Source organism: Fistularia commersonii, chromosome 7, assembly GCF_037954325.1.
Source record: "Fistularia commersonii isolate RoL2024-O1a breed Wild chromosome 7, RoL_Fcom_v1.0, whole genome shotgun sequence".
In the NCBI taxonomy this organism is placed as follows: Eukaryota; Metazoa; Chordata; class Actinopteri; order Syngnathiformes; family Fistulariidae; genus Fistularia; species Fistularia commersonii.
The window spans coordinates 15,629,110-15,646,352 of NC_141290.1; the positions used below are offsets into that span (position 1 = coordinate 15,629,110).

At 37.1% G+C, this 17,243-nt stretch overlaps 4 protein-coding genes across 4 annotated transcripts; 1 reads left to right on the forward strand and 3 right to left on the reverse strand.

The window, feature by feature from the left end:
* LOC147232871 (transcription factor HES-5-like) lies at window positions 1-1,221 on the reverse strand. Its single transcript, XM_086148859.1, has 2 exons — window positions 1,134-1,221; window positions 1-1,017 (listed from the first exon to the last, which is right to left on the reverse strand). Exons 1-2 carry the CDS (start codon window positions 1,194-1,196, stop codon window positions 604-606), a joined length of 477 nt encoding a protein of 158 aa, XP_086004985.1. The 5' UTR covers window positions 1,197-1,221; the 3' UTR covers window positions 1-603.
* A 4,209-nt stretch (window positions 1,222-5,430) lies between these two features.
* LOC147232872 (transcription factor HES-5-like) lies at window positions 5,431-6,441 on the forward strand. The gene is made up of 2 exons (XM_086148860.1): window positions 5,431-5,517; window positions 5,636-6,441. The coding sequence occupies exons 1-2, from the start codon at window positions 5,455-5,457 to the stop codon at window positions 6,035-6,037; spliced, it is 465 nt and encodes a 154-aa protein (XP_086004986.1). The 5' UTR covers window positions 5,431-5,454; the 3' UTR covers window positions 6,038-6,441.
* Window positions 6,442-7,337: 896 nt separating this feature from the next.
* Window positions 7,338-8,683, reverse strand: LOC147232873 (uncharacterized). The gene is made up of 2 exons (XM_086148863.1): window positions 8,566-8,683; window positions 7,338-8,290 (listed from the first exon to the last, which is right to left on the reverse strand). The coding sequence occupies exons 1-2, from the start codon at window positions 8,619-8,621 to the stop codon at window positions 8,056-8,058; spliced, it is 291 nt and encodes a 96-aa protein (XP_086004989.1). The 5' UTR covers window positions 8,622-8,683; the 3' UTR covers window positions 7,338-8,055.
* Window positions 8,684-10,930: 2,247 nt separating this feature from the next.
* On the reverse strand, window positions 10,931-12,483 carry LOC147232874 (transcription factor HES-5-like). The gene is made up of 2 exons (XM_086148864.1): window positions 12,396-12,483; window positions 10,931-12,224 (listed from the first exon to the last, which is right to left on the reverse strand). Exons 1-2 carry the CDS (start codon window positions 12,456-12,458, stop codon window positions 11,889-11,891), a joined length of 399 nt encoding a protein of 132 aa, XP_086004990.1. The 5' UTR covers window positions 12,459-12,483; the 3' UTR covers window positions 10,931-11,888.
* Between the last annotated feature and the right edge of the window lie 4,760 nt (window positions 12,484-17,243).

Genomic DNA, 17,243 nt, shown 5'->3' on the forward strand with positions numbered 1-17,243 from the left:
AATATTTTTATTCATCATAAATAATTTGGATTTTATCTTAAAATAGACATCACACATGACAGCAAAAAGTCATATCTGCCGTGCTACTCATAGAGTAGGTAAAAAATTCAATCTTGAAAAAAGGCAAATGATGATTAAAATGTGAGAAAAAAAAAGAACAAATTCCCCTCATAATTGAAAAAAACAAGTTTCAAAGTATATAAGGTGCTATGATGGCACAGCAACAAATTTGACAGAATCAAAAAACCCAGTATGGGTAAACAAAGCAAAGTTTTCAGCATGAAACGTGTACATGGGAATACATAGCAGCTTCTCATATTTTCTATTAAATATTAAATGATAGTTTACTTTCTTTTGAAAAACACAATGCTTTCACACGGAAATCAATATCAGAGTCCAAAAAGACTTAATAATCTTGAACCATAGATAAAAATATATATCATTTTCATAGAAAACCACAACTTAAGCAGCTGGACAAAAATATCCAAAGCCCAAATTCCGTATGTACAGAAGAATAGGTTCATGTTTAAGAAATGTGACCGGCAATCTTTGACCAATATGATCATGTCTGTTTTTCTGGCAGTGACTTCAGTCTGTAAGTGTCTACCATGGCCTCCAGAGGACACTGTTAACCTGTCTCTCCTCTTTGATGATGCAGGCATGGACCGGAGAGCTCAGAGAAGAGAAGTCATCCTCTCTCTTGTTCTTATCAGTGGAAGACGGCAGCTCGTCGAGGCTCTTCATCAGTCTTGCTTGAGACTGTGTCTTCACCTCCTCCTTGGACAGGAAGTGTTCCACCTCTTGGACACACCTGGAGTAACCTTGCTTGAGAGATGCAGCTGGATGGTGATGTTGCAGTCGTCTCAAGAAGCAAACTGTCATCTCCAGGATGTCTGCTTTCTCCAGTTTGGAGTCAGGCTGCTGTTTGAGGAACTCTGGACCCAGGAGAGACTTGAGCTGCTCAATGCTGCTGTTGATTCTCTCTCTGCGTAACTTCTCTACCAGAGGCTTTCTGAGCTGCAGAAATAAGAACAAAACTCATGAGTTAACTTATTCTGCAGGAAAATATCACCATGGAAAAAGACAACACAAAATGAGTATCAATTGTAAGTGTACAAGTATCATAATTTTACCTTATGGGTCATTGTCAGATGGTCCTGAGAATTGGTCATTGCCGCAGTGATTGTCGGAGCCATGACTGGGTCTTGCTGCTTCAGAGGTCTCTTTTGAGAGAATCTGATCTCTGTTGGCTTCAAACCTCCTATTTATAGTCCCACATCTCCATGTGAATGTGTGGGTCTTGGTCTGAGTGGAGTTTCTCACAGTCTCAACCAATCAGAGAGCATGATGAGACAAAAGAGGATGCAGCACGCTTAATACTGTTATTGCCCCAGGGACAATAGGTAAATCTCCAAGGACCAGGTGGTAGAGAGAGATTTAGATGGAGCTCTGTGTGAATCTGGGAAAGTGGTGACCCTGTAGAGATCAGATCTGTAGCCTGATGTTGGGATCAATGACTTTGACAGAGCACACGCTCATCATCTCGTCACCCGTGAATAAGGAGATTGTCTCACACGCTAAAACCATCTTAAATGCTCTGGACTGTTGCTGAATTTGTGCTGTCATTTCAATGTTCATACTATGACAACTGCTTTGACAAGTTTAGAAATACTAGGGAAATAACAATTAAATTCAGTTTTATCTTGTTTATGCAGAAAATAGACACAAATAAATAACTGAGTGGATGTTAAATTTAAACAATGCAAAATAAGTCAAACCATAATAATACAGTAATTTTTTAACATGTTTTTTTTTAAGATTTTAACAACATAAACATGTTACTACTATTGCCGCTGTTGTTATTTTAGTTACATTCTAATCATATTTTTATTCTTTTTTATTCTAATCAGTTGATCTATTTAGCGATTATGCTGAAGTCAATACATTAATTGAACACTGCCCTCTCACATTGTGAGCAGCTGTGAACCTCAATTGAGCTGATGTGCTTTCTCACGTGAATGTGAGCTTTTTTGTACAGGCTACAGTTTACTTACATATAAGCTATGTTCTGGAACTTATAAAATAGATTATGCCCAAATCTGAGGGCAGGTGAGCAAAGTAGAGTGAGAAAATGGTCAAGGCATGTAAAAATAAAACTATTGTCTGGGGTCAGACTCCATGTTAAGATGGTCTCTTTTCATAGATTTTTTTTTTTTTTAGGATGATTATCATTAATGAACCTTGCATGAGGGCTTTCAACGTAAAGAAAAACTAGAGTTACTGCACCTCCATCTATATAAGGCCAATATCATCGTGGAACTTTGGCATCCACTAATAAAAACAGACAAAAGTGCTTGAACTGAAACGACCACCTTGTAAATGAAAGGGGAAAGATGTTGACAGTCGTTGGAAAGACTCTCTCCCTCTGAAGTGTGCCAGTTCCCTCCGCCAACTCAACCCCCAGAGAGCCATCAGGTGCCGGCTGGGTTGAGGATGCTAATCACACTGAACTGTGACTCTGCTCTCGCAGCTTTCCCACACTTGGCCCATTGAGCTGCCCCCAACCCGACAATAGACATGTGCCTTGTTAAATGCTAATTTTCCCTCGGGTATGTCCCCAGACCCCCAATGATAAAGTTTGTTGTTTAGACACTCACCTCAATTACGAGAAGAGAGCAAGGGGAATAGACGGAAATGTTTTGATTTGAGATGCCAGTTAAAAACTGGCTCAGATTATGTGTTTTTGCAATTGATGGCATTTGTTTTTTCGTTTTTGTTGTGTTTGAAATATTGAATGTTTGACTATATAAAAGAACATCATATGATTTTTTTGGGGGGGTTGGGGATCACATTAACATTTATCAAACATTGAATGTATTGATGTCTCAAGGTGTCTAAAATGAAAACAACATAAAATTTCAAATCGAGCATGAACAAATAAAAAGAATTCTCCACTTCTACTGCTCCTGCTTTTGGCGATTGTATGAAATAGTTTGGGGTACAAGGATATTTGTTACATCGAACGTTATGTTATCAAACATGGAAACCATTGCAGCCACACAAAATTGCATGCCTTGATGAAATACAAACAAAGCATAAACTGTGTTTATTTTCTCACAGGTGAAGCTTTATATGCGCAGACACATTACCTGTGCTGACAACAATGTAATGCAGGTGTATTTAACCAATCTGTTTTAAAAACTTTATCTCCAAAATCAAAAACAATATGACATCCATTTTTATTGAGTAATTATTAAAATTATGTGTGAAATAAGCAAGAAAGTATGCAAAAATCTTCCAAAAAAATAGTGTAAACATGTGCAAAAAGTTACATAAATTGGCAAGGAATGTCCCTCAAATTGAAGAGAAGCTACTTAATCAAGAAAAACTTGTACATTTGGTATTTAGGTATATTTATAATGAAAGGTGGAGAGACCTTCATCTATTGGATTCCTTTGCAATCGAAGGAATCGCCTATACTATTACGTTCTGCTCTTTTACTTGCATAATATATAAAACCTAACCCCATACTCCAGAAAGATCGTATTTAAAATTGCTTTTGATTTGCTTACTTAGACAAAACTAAATATGACAATCTAAAAAAGCAAACCTAAGTTTTAGTAAAAAAGGGATGTGGACATTTAAAATTCAGTAGCCTGGAATTCCTCCCCCCTCTCTGTCTGAGACATCTTGGTCTGGTCGGCATCCATTATCTCTCTGCTCTGTGAGTGAGTTTTCCCTGCTTTCCCACACTCTGTCCATTCACTGCCTGCAGGAACAAAAGAAGTGTGTCTGGTTGCACATCACATTAATTATGGAGTCAGTTTACGACTTTTGTCTCACTGCTTCTGAATGGAAATTCTTGTCATCAAGATTTGTCATTACCAGGCCTTTGTGAAATGTCCAATGAGGAATGCAGACAAGCTAAGGATTAATGGGCATTCATGAGATATTTTTCCCCTCCTTTGGATTCATAATGTTCTTCCACATTCCAGCCTATATGTCTATCTTTGTGGGCTGGATGAAAGACATTTATTTGTGAATTAATCCTGTTTTCATCTTGATGAACTGTTGAAAAGTTGAAAATTATGTCACAGTGCACATGTGCCTGGAGAGATGGTTATTAACATGAGGGAAGTTGATTTTTATTTTATTTTCATAATTTAATAACCTTCATATGACATGATAAAACAGTACTGAATCTTGAATTTCATATTTACCTTTCTAGACAATAAGAACAGTTGGCTAGGGGAAATGAAAAATAGATGAATTCCTCAATGATGATATAACAATCTCAATTGATTCAGTTATAAAAACTTTGCTTGAAAACTAAAACAGCAAACATAAAAATTACAAAGAAATAATGAAACTGATGAATTGAAAAAGAGATAACACGATAAATAAAAAAAAAAAGATTGAAAAAAATTATTCTGCAAAATGGTACCAATATATTCCCAATTTAAAACTGTCAATATCATATTGGTGCACTTGTTAGCTCTTTGGCCTCATAGCACGAAGGATTCCAACAAGGGGACCTTTCTGACATACATTTGAGTTTGCATGTCCTCCCCGTGTCTGCGGGGGTTTCCTCCGGGTTTTCCAGTTTTCTCCCACAGCAGGTTAATTGGAAAAAAATGGAAGAATTGCCCCGAATACGTGAGAGAATGGTTTTCTGTCTATAAATGTGACTCTGCGATCCACTGGCAACCAGTCCAGGGTGTACCCTACATCTCGCCCGATGACAGCTGGGATAGGCTCCAGCACCCACCGCGACCTGGAGTGCAGCATAAGCAGATAGTGGATAGATGGATAGAGCATGAACCTCATAATAAATACATACATAAAATATTTGAGTCTGTTTTAAACATCCTCAGTCATCGATCTAATTTCACATTGATGTTGATATTCAATATATAAACAAATCAAAAACATTTTCTTGCATCCAGGGTCATTGTACTTCCTCTGACATTACTGTGATCGTTTCTTTGTTCAATCCATTACTATTTTGCCTAGTTAACACTTTTGATTGTCAAGCTTTGGTTTATCACCATACATGAATATATATTTTGTGTTTGATAATAACTCAAAGTGTTGGAAGCCAACACCTACACATGCGATGAAATGATGTGTGTTCAGTCAATATCATTGATCAGCATCAGGCAGCAGATCTGATCTTTACAGGGTCACCACTTTCCCAGATTCACAGAGTCATTCCCCCACCCTCCACCTGGTCCCCTGTGATCTAACTATTGTCCCCCTAGGCAATAACACCATTGAGCACGTTACATCCCTTTCTGTTCTACCAAGCTCTCTGATTGGTCGAGACTGTGAGAAACTCCACTCAGACCAAGACCCACACATTCATATGGAGATGCGGGACTATAAATAGGAGGTTTGAAGCCAGTGGAGGTCAGATTCTATCTAAAGAGACCTCTGAAGCGTCAAGACCCAGCCATGGCTCCAACAATCACTGTGGCAATGACCAATTCTCAGGACCATCTGACACTGACCCACAAGGTAAAATTATGATACTTGTACACTTACAATTGATACTCATTTTGTGTTGTCTTTTTTTTCATGTTGGTATTTTCCTGCAGAATAAGTTAACTCATGAGTTTTGCTCTTATTTCTGCAGCTCAGAAAGCCTCTGGTAGAGAAGTTACGCAGAGAGAGAATCAACAGCAGCATCGAGCAGCTCAAGTCTCTCCTGGGTCCAGAGTTCCTCAAACAGCAGCCTGACTCCAAACTGGAGAAAGCAGACATCCTAGAGATGACAGTTTGCTTCCTGAGACGACTGCAACATCAGCATCCAGCTGTGTCTGTCAATCAGGGTTACTCCAGGTGTGTCCAAGAGGTGGAACACTTCCTGTCCAAGAAAGAGGTGAAGATACAGTCGCAGAGAACACTGATGAAGAACTTCCACAAGCTGAGGTCTTCCAACGATTCGAACGAGAGAGAGGATGACTTCTCTCCTCTGAGCTCTAAAGTCCAGACCAATATCACCAAAGAGAAGATCTTAGTGTGGCGACCATGGTAGAAAATTAATATTGAACCCAGAAAGTTGAGCTCACATTTATTGCCTTTTGTAAAGACTGTTGGATGAATGTTGCTGCAATATTTGCAGGTCATGTTCTGTATTTTTAAAGGGCAAGACACGTCATTATGATCATTATTCCGAATGGGAATGTGTTTATTTTTCGCGATTATTTCTCAGTTTTACGGGACGCTGTTATTCACGTTGAAAAGATTTATGTGTTTAAGTCACACAATATTGTTGAAATTCTTATTTAATAAGTCTATGTTATAAGCAGAGACTGTGTGAGACAAATGTGCAGGTGTATTACTCTGTGAGTAATGGCACTAAAACCTTCCGTGAAGGACTTTTAGTTTTGAAATGAATGTATCGCTTCAAGCCAAGTGATTCGCATTAAAACAATCAGAAAAAACAACAGATTTCTTGTCTTGTGTGTATTACTAAATTTCCAACAACTATAATATATATCTTACATGATGTCCATATAGACTGGATGCAATGGACAGCACATAGGAAGAGGGGCCACATTCTAATTACAGTACTACTGACACACACACACACACACACACACACACACACACAAACAAGGGTGTGAGGAAAGAAAAGCTGTCAAATAGAGATAATCAAAAACAAAAGAGACATTTGTTGTACAATGATTTCTTTTACTTTGAATACTTTTATTTTAAGTGGGACTCAAAACTTGTAGTAACGCATTTGAACAGTAATGTGTTTTTCAAGTTCATCACTTATATTTTAAAAAGGCTCACTATTTTCAAATCTATATTCATATATCTATTGATACAACTGTGTGATTTGTTAACCTTGACATAATCTGATCATGTCATCAGAAATAATACAGCTTTTCAAGGTTGAGTGTATTGCAAGGTTGGGTACTGTCAAACAATATTGTGATCGTCATGTGAAGCTTCATATTCTTGGAACATGGTCACATTTTGCATTTCAATATTTAAAGTATGACAGAATTGATTTTGTGTGTGACTGTCTGTGCTTTCATTTTCATCATTTTACAACCACAGCTTTGTTTTGCTGATAAACTATTTTGGGAACATTCCTAATGATTTTTTTTGCAAAAATCATTTTGATCTTTTCTTAGCAGTAATTTCACTAATGATTTTCAGGTAATATCTTTTTATTTTTAGTTTCTTGATGATTTAAAGGTAACTACTTGCTCCATTCCTTTTAAATTTGATGGCTTTTCTTGTTTGATTGTTCATTTCAATCTATTGTCGAAGTAAAAAAATATGAAAAAGAAGTGACTTGAAGAATATATGCATCTCTCAGACATTTATTTTGAGCTTTTCAAAATCTCCAACGCCAAACCACAATTGAATCCACTTTGGTAACATAATACAGCAAAAACCAACATATGCGTACAAAGCATATAAAAAACAATAACAAATCCCTTTTCAGAAGAAAAGTCTGTAGGTTAAAGAAAAGATACCTTGAAACAAGGCAATAAGTTGTTGCATGCAAATGTAGTCACACGATATTAGTCCACATTTGTACTGGCAGAATGAGTTCATATTGATTGATATGGTTTTTGAAACTGATTTCATTGTAAATCAGTCAATTAAAAAATAAAATGAAATCAAATAAAATTGCAGTCAAGGGACTGAATCTATATTTTTCATCTTGTGCTGAAAAAATGTTAACTAAAGGGCCGTAATCCGAAACGGAATAGAAGGCATTACATGTTATAACATGTTAATCAATGATGCCTCTGCAATAAATCCAGATTTGGATCTCTTTTCTTGGCAAATGGCACCATGATATATCAAGTGAGGAAATACTTTTTCACAAAATGATTCAACAACAGTTATAGGCCTCATTCATCTCAGAAGATCTGTTTGCCATAATGCAAATAATCTCCAACTAGTATATTTTAAGGACATATAAAAAAACAATCGATGCAGATCAACATCAAAACATCCATTTCAGCAAACTGCAGCCACTTTACTGGAGCTCCTGTGATTTTTTTTCGAGTCTCTTCCCGTTTGTCTTCAACAGAACAGCGGAGCTACGTCCTCCTCTGCGTCAGAAAACAGGCGTAAGATGTCCCGTGTATATTTAGAGTAGCCGTTGTGTGACAGCAGAGCTTTTCTCAAGGCGAGGAAGGACTTGGTTTTCTCCAGGATGTCGAAAGCAGGGATCCCATTCTGCATGTGTTCTTCGATCAGAGCCTTTAGCTTCTCCACGCTGTTGCCGCACTTCCTCTCCAACATATGGAGTTTACATCTGAGGAACGCAATGCATACTTTTAGCAACATGGTCATGATGAAGACCTCACACAGTTAGAATTCAATGTGTTTGATTTGAGATCTAATACAGCTCATCCTTATAGATATAGGAAATGTTGCACTATGTAGTTTACCCTTTCTTCTATAGAATTCATGATTTATGTATAATGTCTTATACAACCATGCTCTTGATTGCAGCTATGATTGCTTTCACAGATATAAACAGAATTGTCAATATGACAACATATTGATTTATATGAAATATGAACATACCTGAAGAGCTGCTCCTTCACACTATCCTGCAGATTGAGGTCTGAGTACGGAGCCATGTTTTTGTCTTTCAGATGGTGGTGGCTACTGCTGCTGCAAAGGAGAAAGGATGTGATCGCCTCTGTTTACATCTGCGTTTCTGTTCTGCATTTATGCAGCCTGCTCTGCTCACTGTCAAGGCCGCTCGGCCAATCAGGAGGCACAGAGCCCTCAACAATAGAATGAATTTAATGGATGTCAACCAGAACAGGTGGGATGCTTTATCTGTAGGCTACAGATCACAGGGGTCAGTGGGAAAATACTCTTCCTGAGGTTGACACGACCCGAAAGCATTTTTTATATATTCATGTAAATATATCTAAATATATTGACATTATCTAAAACCTCAGATGACATTACAGCATTGAGATGTTTTGAGTCCAATCAAGAAAATGTATTCTGCATTTTTTAATTTCAAAGACAAATTAACTATAAATTAATCACAAACACCCTCATTGTTATCATTCTAATTGGAGTGATGTGAAAGGTGTTTTAATTCAGTAAAATCAAATTTTGAGACTATGATTGAAAGGATTAAATGATAAAGTCTGTCATAGATAACCATAAACCCTCTGATATAGTTGTGATGATGCGTTTCTCCAGCCCGGGTTTCTCAGCAGTAAATCGAGGGTAAAGCAGATGGTTTATCTGTGAAGTGGCCTTCTGTCCCCTTCGGTCTGAGAACGGCGCCTGGGCTTTGTGCAAGGAGACACACTTCTATTGTGTGTGTGTGAGCAGGCTGCATACACAAGTGTGGGAAGCCTTGTGCTGCCATGGGTCCCAGCTCTTGGCAGCGGGGAGGGCATGTGACCGGGGCACGCACAGGCTTGTGTTGGGAGCTGTGGGAATCCAGAGGAGGAGAGGCCAAGAAATCTGAGCTGCTTCACAGACAGATGGACACAGATAGAATACATACCCATTTATTCACAATCATTCAATCATTATGAAGACGCAAAAACCCACCAACAGATTGAAATACAGTCATAAAAATATTTTGAGGTTAACTTCAAGGGTATCAGTTTTATTCATTTGCCATTTTCAGAGTACCAACTCCTCATGGGGACCACCAGGTGAGGCGCACCTGCATTTTGAAACAGAATCCAGTTGTATTTAGAAATAAGTATGTCACAGTTGTTAATGGGGGTCAAATCAAAGTTTTTCAAGTTTAAATTAAGGAAAGGATGATTTCCATCTGTCATTTTTTTGGTTTGTTAAACGCTAGACAAAAGAAAACTTATGATTGTACAATTTCCTACTCTCACCTTGGCAAAATGAGGTCAATGTTTGATTTAAGTTTGGCACCCTGTCTTCTGAATCCAATGTTCAGAAATAATGTGTCATGTGTCACTCGCCTGCCACAGACTGTCCACACCTGTCCTGTGTTTTGCTGAAACATTTCACCTGTTTGGCTCCTTTTAAAAGAACTCCATAAAGCAGGTATAAGTTGTCTGGTCTCATTGACAATAAGACTCATCGAATTGTCCTGTGTTGTGGCGGCGCCTAACGGTTACCTTGGTGGATTGTCAGCTGTTTAAGGACCAAGGGGCTGCTTGTATAGGGTCTTCAGCAAACACAAAGAAGGGAACTATGATTGTCTTGAGGTTTGTAAGATAATTGGGCAGAATATAAATTGGGTTGAAGTCATGACATGATTTACCTGTTCAATTAATTTAATCCAGGGTTTGCTGCTAAGTGACTTGCTGGATTAACCAACTAACTTGGAGACAAAGAACTGTAGAGGCCTCTTAGATGTGGGGTGAAACGTCTTCAAGTCCTGTTGCCATGACAAGATTTGGACAAGAATTAACTTTGATATTTTTTTTATCTAGCTTTTTTCATGGCTTTGACACCGACATATTACAACACAACACAGACGTAACTGAAAATCCTGACCACTGTTCCTTGGTCTATATCTCACAGTTTTTAATTCATTCAACCCAGAGGCCACCCACAGTATGGATTTATTAAAATGTAATAATGATATGTGCTCTGTTTTTGCATGGAACATATTGAAGGCATAGTCGATTCTCAGCATGTGGTTCTGGCTATTCCTAACTCCCATTTACATTGTTAAGGATTAGAAGTGGTTATGTGTCAAAAGCTGTAAATGTGACAAAACTCACCCCTTGCTTGTGTTATGGTACACATACTAATGGAGATCCTCACTCTGTTTTACACCCTTTTTTCAACTTAATATTTTGTATCTTTTGTCATTATAATTAAAAGCCTTGAAATAAGTAGGTCAACGACAACTTCACCATCAAAAATATCTATGAAATCCCTATCTCACAAAACATACAAGAGTGGCGGATGCAAGTCTGATAATCTGATTTCTGAGAGTTAATCCTGACAGGAGGTATATACTCATAATATCCCATGATGTATTTACAATGAATAAATGATGGAAAATGGCATTAGTGTCACAGACTTAAAAATACCTAAACCGCTAGATTATGGGAGCAAAAATAGTCTGAAGCACTTTTTTCTCATGGTCAAAGTCTCAAAAAAAAAAAAAAAACGGAAATGAAATTGGCCATGAATCATTAAATATTTAGTAAGAAATGTCATAAAAACAATGGAGGGAAGGTCAGTCAGGTTTGTCATCTCCTGAGAATTCCCATCTGACTCTGCGCATATTAAACTTACTCAATGAAAGTTGTATCAAGTATGAAAATGCAAATACCCAACAGAGCCAGTATTGATTAAGTTCAATACTTTAAGATGCAGTGATTGCCAGTCAAACACCATTCAAGGAATTTAGAAATCAAATGTATTGTTATTATTATGATTAGAAGAACACGGTGATGTTCCAGACAGAAGTAGCAGCACACACACAAAGTAAAGTAGCAGCTGTCTTTATAAAAGACAAGTTAAGAACAGCCATAGTCTGTATTTTTGAAGACAATTATTTGCTAATCAAAAGCAAAACATCAAGAGAATGACCTTAAAACAGATCAGAATAATAACTTCACAACATAATGACAAAGTATAAAAACTCCAGAACAAAACTGAAAAAATAAGAAAACATGTAAGTACATACAACAATGAATGAATGAGGAGGAATTAAAATAATTTACAAATACAAGCATATTTCATGCATTACAGACAATGCCTTTTTCAAAATGAAAAAGGGTTTTCCATTGGAAAAGTAGAAAAGTTAAAAAAAAAAGATCTGAAATATAAATTTCAGATGAACTGTCTATAAAAATTCAAATAATTCTGTCACTCAATCTTCAACCAATATGGTAATATTAGTTCATCTGGTGGAGACTTCAATCTATATGGGTCTACCACGGCCTCCAGGGAGCGCTGTTAACCGAATCCTTCCCTTTGGTGATGCCGGTCTGGGCTGTCACTGCAGAACTCAGAGGAGAGAAGTCACCCTCTCTCAGCATCTTACTACAGGAAGCCTCCGGCTTGTGTAAGTTGTGCATCAGCATTGCTTGCTGTCGATTCTGCTGGAGCTGCACCAGGAAGCAAACTGTCATCTCCAGGATGTCAGCTTTCTCCAGCTTAGAGTCGGGCTGCTGTTTAAAGAACTCTGGACCCAGGAGAGACTTGAGCTGCTCGATGCTGCTGTTGATTCTCTCTCGCCGTAGCTTCTCTACCTGAGGCTTTCTGAGCTGCAGAAATAAAAACAAACTCATTAGTTAACTTATTCTGCAGCACAGTGTTTGGACGAAAAAGTCATCCCCCTTTATGAAGCAATGACTGGAAATGTATCCTAAGTACCTTGTGATAGAGACAACACAAAATGAGCATTAATTGTAAGTGTACAAGTATCATCATTTTACCTTGTGGGTCAGTGTCAGATGTTCCTGAGAATTGATAGTTGGTGCAGTGATTGTAGGAGCCATGGCTGGATCTCTGTGCAGCAGAGGACTCTGAAGAGAGGATGTGATCTGTTCTGGCTCATCGCTCCTATTTATAGTCCCACATCTCCATGCGAGTGTGTGGGTCTTGGTCGAAGTAGAGTTTCTCACAGTCTCAACCAATCAGAGTGCTTGCTGAGACAAAAGAGGATACAACATGTTGAGGGTTTTTATTGCCTGGGGGACAATAGTTAGACCAGGTGGTGCCGGGATCAAGTAGTTTGACTGAACACACGCCCAGATTCTCATCACACACACACACACACAGACACACATGCACACACACACACACACACATGCACACACGCACACACACACACAAAATCTGTATTCACACGCGTATATACATTAAGATATATATTTAAACTACATATTTTATAAATTATCTAAAAGAGATTTTTAAAAATCTGTGAGATTTGCAGACACCGCAGTGACTTTTCTCGAGATGTAACAGTCTTTGGACACGTGCCTGTGTGTGAGTAGAGGGTGGATGTCACTTTCCCACACTGATCAGTGTAAACTGTGGTCAACGAACCACAATCGGACTCCAGTGACAGATGCTGACTGTATTGTTACGGCGGCACGTCACACTCCATCTGGAAGGGGGGGACGACATTGGAGAAATCTAGAAGCTCAGATCTGAAAAATAAAACAGTTAAAGATATTGCAATTTTTTTATTAATGTATGTAATTGGGTCTTTTCTGTTTCCTTCATGCATTTATCTAATAAGATTTTTTTATGTATATACTTTTGAATTTTGGGACCAAACATGTCTAATCCCCTGGGGTATTAGGGGTCTACTGGTTGAGTGACATTATTCACACTCAGATCTTTGTCTCGAGAGTTTTCACACACTTTTACACCCATTTCTGTGTAGCTGCAGACAAAAGGCACGTGCCACACTATATTGACATTTCTTCAGGAATATACAGCAAAAAAACCTGCATCTGGCAGCAGGATACCACAGTATATCTGAAAGTATCTGAGACAGGGAAAATTGGATTTTTCTTTTCCCCACAAAATATAGCAGCCTTTCATTTTGTTAATACTAAGTGTGGCTTTATACAAAATTTTAACCGCAAAATTTGGAATTTATCCTCGTGTGATAAGTTTGCCACTGTAAAACTGATTCAGTAGATCTGTGAAAAGTATTAGTTATTGTATAGACTTTTGATGTCATGTAAATGTGGGAAAGCATCCCTTAAAATACAATCAATTTCTGAATAATTCAAAACAATGTGACCATGTAATCAATTTTTAAGGTCACAGCTGTTAAAGTTTAATATGTGAATTCAATTGTTATAAACAATAGTCCCTGATTTTAAATCAGATTAAAATATAAATATATATATATATATATATATATGTGTGTGTGTGTGTGTGTGTGTGTGTGTGTGTGTGTGTGTGTATATATATATATATATATATATATTCATATTTAAATTCTGCTTTCCTCGTGGATGAGGTTTATTTTTACCGCTTAAATCAAATTATCTTGTGGTGATGTAGTCTACGGATTTCTTTCCCTCAGTTTTAACATTTAACGCTCTCTATATGGATAAATATGCAAATGCCTTGTTTTCTAGGAACTAGCACCAAAAATTAACCAAGATTAGCCAACAAGACAGTTATGGCTACGAATCCTAAAAAAGTCACCAACATTACCCAATAGCGTTTTTCGTTCTGTAAAGGCTTACTTTTTTATTTGTTGAGCTAGTAAACAGTTGTTGCTGTGACAGACTTCTCTCCTGGTTCCCACACCCTGACCTTTTACTGCTTTAATGGAAAGAACAATCGAAGTGTGTCTTATTGGCCGTTGTTAACTTTGTCTAGACGGTGTGTGTGAAGCAAGACTGACATTACAACTTTTGGACGTGAGCAGGTAATTTTAACACATTGAGACACATTGCAGGTCTATTTCACTTTAACACTGCCATAAAACAGGGTTGATTGGTGTTTTGATCTGCTGAATGACTTCACATTAATAAATTAAAAGTATCTTATCAAACGAACTGAGTGAATGAACTAGATTTGCGCTTAGTAGGTTTTGAACATAAAAATGCTGTGTGCATTTAATGGTAAATGCATGTAAATACTTCAATATTCAGTTATTTTATTCTTCAGTGGTTATATAGGAGGAATTATTTTTGAAATTTAAAAGAGTTTTTTTTCTCTTCATCACAGCAAACAAGAATCAACAAGGACAAAAAAATACAGTATCACATCTTTAACTCTCAAAAGTCTGTTTCTTTTGATTGAGGCACAACGTTGTGATGCTCCATCACATCATCCAGACATCTTTACCCCAGAGAGTAAAGTAATACAAAAGAAAACATTTAAAAACTGGAAAAAAAACCACACTTTTGCACATCGTGTATCAGAGAACAGGATTGTTTGAAAGAATTCAGCTTTGGTAAGCTTTGGAAAATATTGTCATATCAATTTGTCTCGTGAATCTAATATCTTCAGGCTTCATCCCTTGTATTTATAGTCCAGCATATCTATATGAATGTGTGGGTCTTGGTCTGAGTTGAGTTTCTCACAGTCTCAGCCAATCAAAGAGCTTGATCAGACAAAAGAGGATACAAAATGTTGAGGGATTTCATTGCCTGGGGTCAATAGTTAGATCCCAGGGGACCGGGTGGTGGACCAATGTGCGGAGGGTGGCTCATTGAGCCCTGTTTGAATCTGGGAAATAAGTGGAGGTGTAGAGAGCAGACCTGCCAGGGTCAAGCAGTTTGAGCGCACACGTAGCATTTCATCACACGTGACAAGAAAAAGAATTGGTGAAATTTATCAATTATAAATAACAATTGAATAAATTAGAATACTGAATTTAAATAGAATTTTAAGAATGATAATTAATTGTTCAACTGACTTGTTAATGTTTGAAAATAAACTTAACGTTCATCATCCATTCGTAAAACAAAAATTTTTGATTGATTGTTGATTTTATGAAAGTTTATAATTTTTGAATCTCTTCATTGTTTTAAAAACTGTACAAGTCTGCAAAAGAGCACTTTTGTCCTTTACTAATAAATGACATTCAGATACTGATGTAATCCTTGTCCAGACGTTTGTCTCTGGACACGAGTCGCAGTGCGAGTAGATGCTGGATTGCAGTTTCCCACACTGATCAATGAAAACTTTGGTCAATGAACCACAAAGGAACTCCAGTGACAGATGCTGACAGTGTTGTGCTAACTTTACGTCACCTGCCATCTGGAGGAAAAAAATGCCAGTGGCTGAATCTGGCCCTTTTTGAAATTCAAAGATATAATAATTTGTCTTTTTTATTAATTTGCAAACCCATTTGTCCACTGTTCTATCATCTTTATTCTGTGATCTTCCCACTTAATTTTTGTGTACATACTAAAATTCAATTTAAATTTCAACTACACTTAGGGGTCAGAGATAAAGGCATCTGTTCTCTGAAATGTGCCACATATCTTTTGAGAATTAGTGGACCGCTGGGTTGGATGTATATGTCATATGTGAAATTTTTGGATGAAAATGCATAAATACTGTTCCAGATCTAAGCATAGGGATGTGACCACTTTTATATTAAAAGTTTCTGTAAAATGAAAAGTGGAAAATACTGAAGCAGACTTTTTTTTTTTTATTTTGATCCATATTTATCAACAGATTGAAAAACTGTTTTTTTAAATGACGACTTCCAATATTTTACATTGTCAATCAAAGAATGGTGGAAACCACCCTTGTTGTTGATGGTAGATTCTACCTTTAATTTTTATGGAGCCTATGTCCCTTTCAATTGCCATCCCTTTAGGCAAAGGTGTTGGTTTATTGTCCCAATGGGGCCTGTGAGCGGTTTTTCCCAGATTTCCACACTTTGTCCTTTCACTGTTTTCACTGCAGGGACAATAGAAGTGTGCTTTATTTTCCATCAGTGAGAGGTACTTAATGTGGGAGGGGTGTTTGAACAGCTTCAGGCAAGGCCCAGGGAGCACCTATTATCTAAATGACATCACACTGACCAGCATTGATGGATTGGGCTTCATTAAAGATACTGCAGAGAAACTGAAAAATACCCAAAGACATTTATACATGAGGTATTATTTGTTTATTTGTATTTCGTCAAAATGGTAGAATATTAAGCTCCTTCAGCTCAGATCTGGAACCATCCCAAGTGTCAAATTAGATTATAACATCTGAATTTGTAAACGCTAATGGCAACAATCAATTATTTAACCATCAATAAATCTGAATATTATATTTTAATTGTTGAGAAACTGTGGAAAACTTTCACAGTAAGAGTTATGTATTCTTGTATTCTTTTGGTGTTTCAACTAACAACCCCCCAAACTTCTTTTTAATATCACAGAGCACAGAAAAATTAAAAATACATCACATTTTAGGTGCTGCAAGCAAAATATTTGATGTATTTTCAAATAATTCAAACCTCTCAATCGATTTGGGCTCTTCATGGATATTATCAGTAAAACTAAATGTAAAAAGAGCCATTTAATATTAGTACTTTTTTTAAATTTAGAAGACACAAAGTGTGTAAAGCATTAACATGAATTGATGATTAATCAAAGTAACAATCTGCAAGCCACAATATACTCAGAAAGAGTAGAGGAATGACTATCTTTATAAAAGACAAAGGATTTCTCTATTTAAATATACCGCACTCATTGTCCTTTTACATTTTTCCCAAACTGACTTCCAGTTTTGCACCGAGAATTCCAAAAGCTGGCATAAAATAAAGACCAGACCTTTCAGCACATCATTACTCTGAACAAATA

What these genes read in the sequence shown, in the direction of transcription:
- LOC147232873 (XM_086148863.1), bottom strand. Translation starts at nt 8,621, where the DNA reads ATGGCTCCGTACTCAGACCTCAATCTGCAGGATAGTGTGAAGGAGCAG. An exon ending in GTGAAGGAGCAGCTCTTCAG is followed by an intron (nt 8,291 to 8,565) that starts GTATGTTCATAT and finishes TGCGTTCCTCAG; the next exon opens with ATGTAAACTCCATATGTTGG.
- LOC147232872 (XM_086148860.1), top strand. Translation starts at nt 5,455, where the DNA reads ATGGCTCCAACAATCACTGTGGCAATGACCAATTCTCAGGACCATCTG. An exon ending in ATCTGACACTGACCCACAAG is followed by an intron (nt 5,518 to 5,635) that starts GTAAAATTATGA and finishes TTATTTCTGCAG; the next exon opens with CTCAGAAAGCCTCTGGTAGA.
- LOC147232871 (XM_086148859.1), bottom strand. Translation starts at nt 1,196, where the DNA reads ATGGCTCCGACAATCACTGCGGCAATGACCAATTCTCAGGACCATCTG. An exon ending in ATCTGACAATGACCCATAAG is followed by an intron (nt 1,018 to 1,133) that starts GTAAAATTATGA and finishes TTATTTCTGCAG; the next exon opens with CTCAGAAAGCCTCTGGTAGA.
- LOC147232874 (XM_086148864.1), bottom strand. Translation starts at nt 12,458, where the DNA reads ATGGCTCCTACAATCACTGCACCAACTATCAATTCTCAGGAACATCTG. An exon ending in ATCTGACACTGACCCACAAG is followed by an intron (nt 12,225 to 12,395) that starts GTAAAATGATGA and finishes TTATTTCTGCAG; the next exon opens with CTCAGAAAGCCTCAGGTAGA.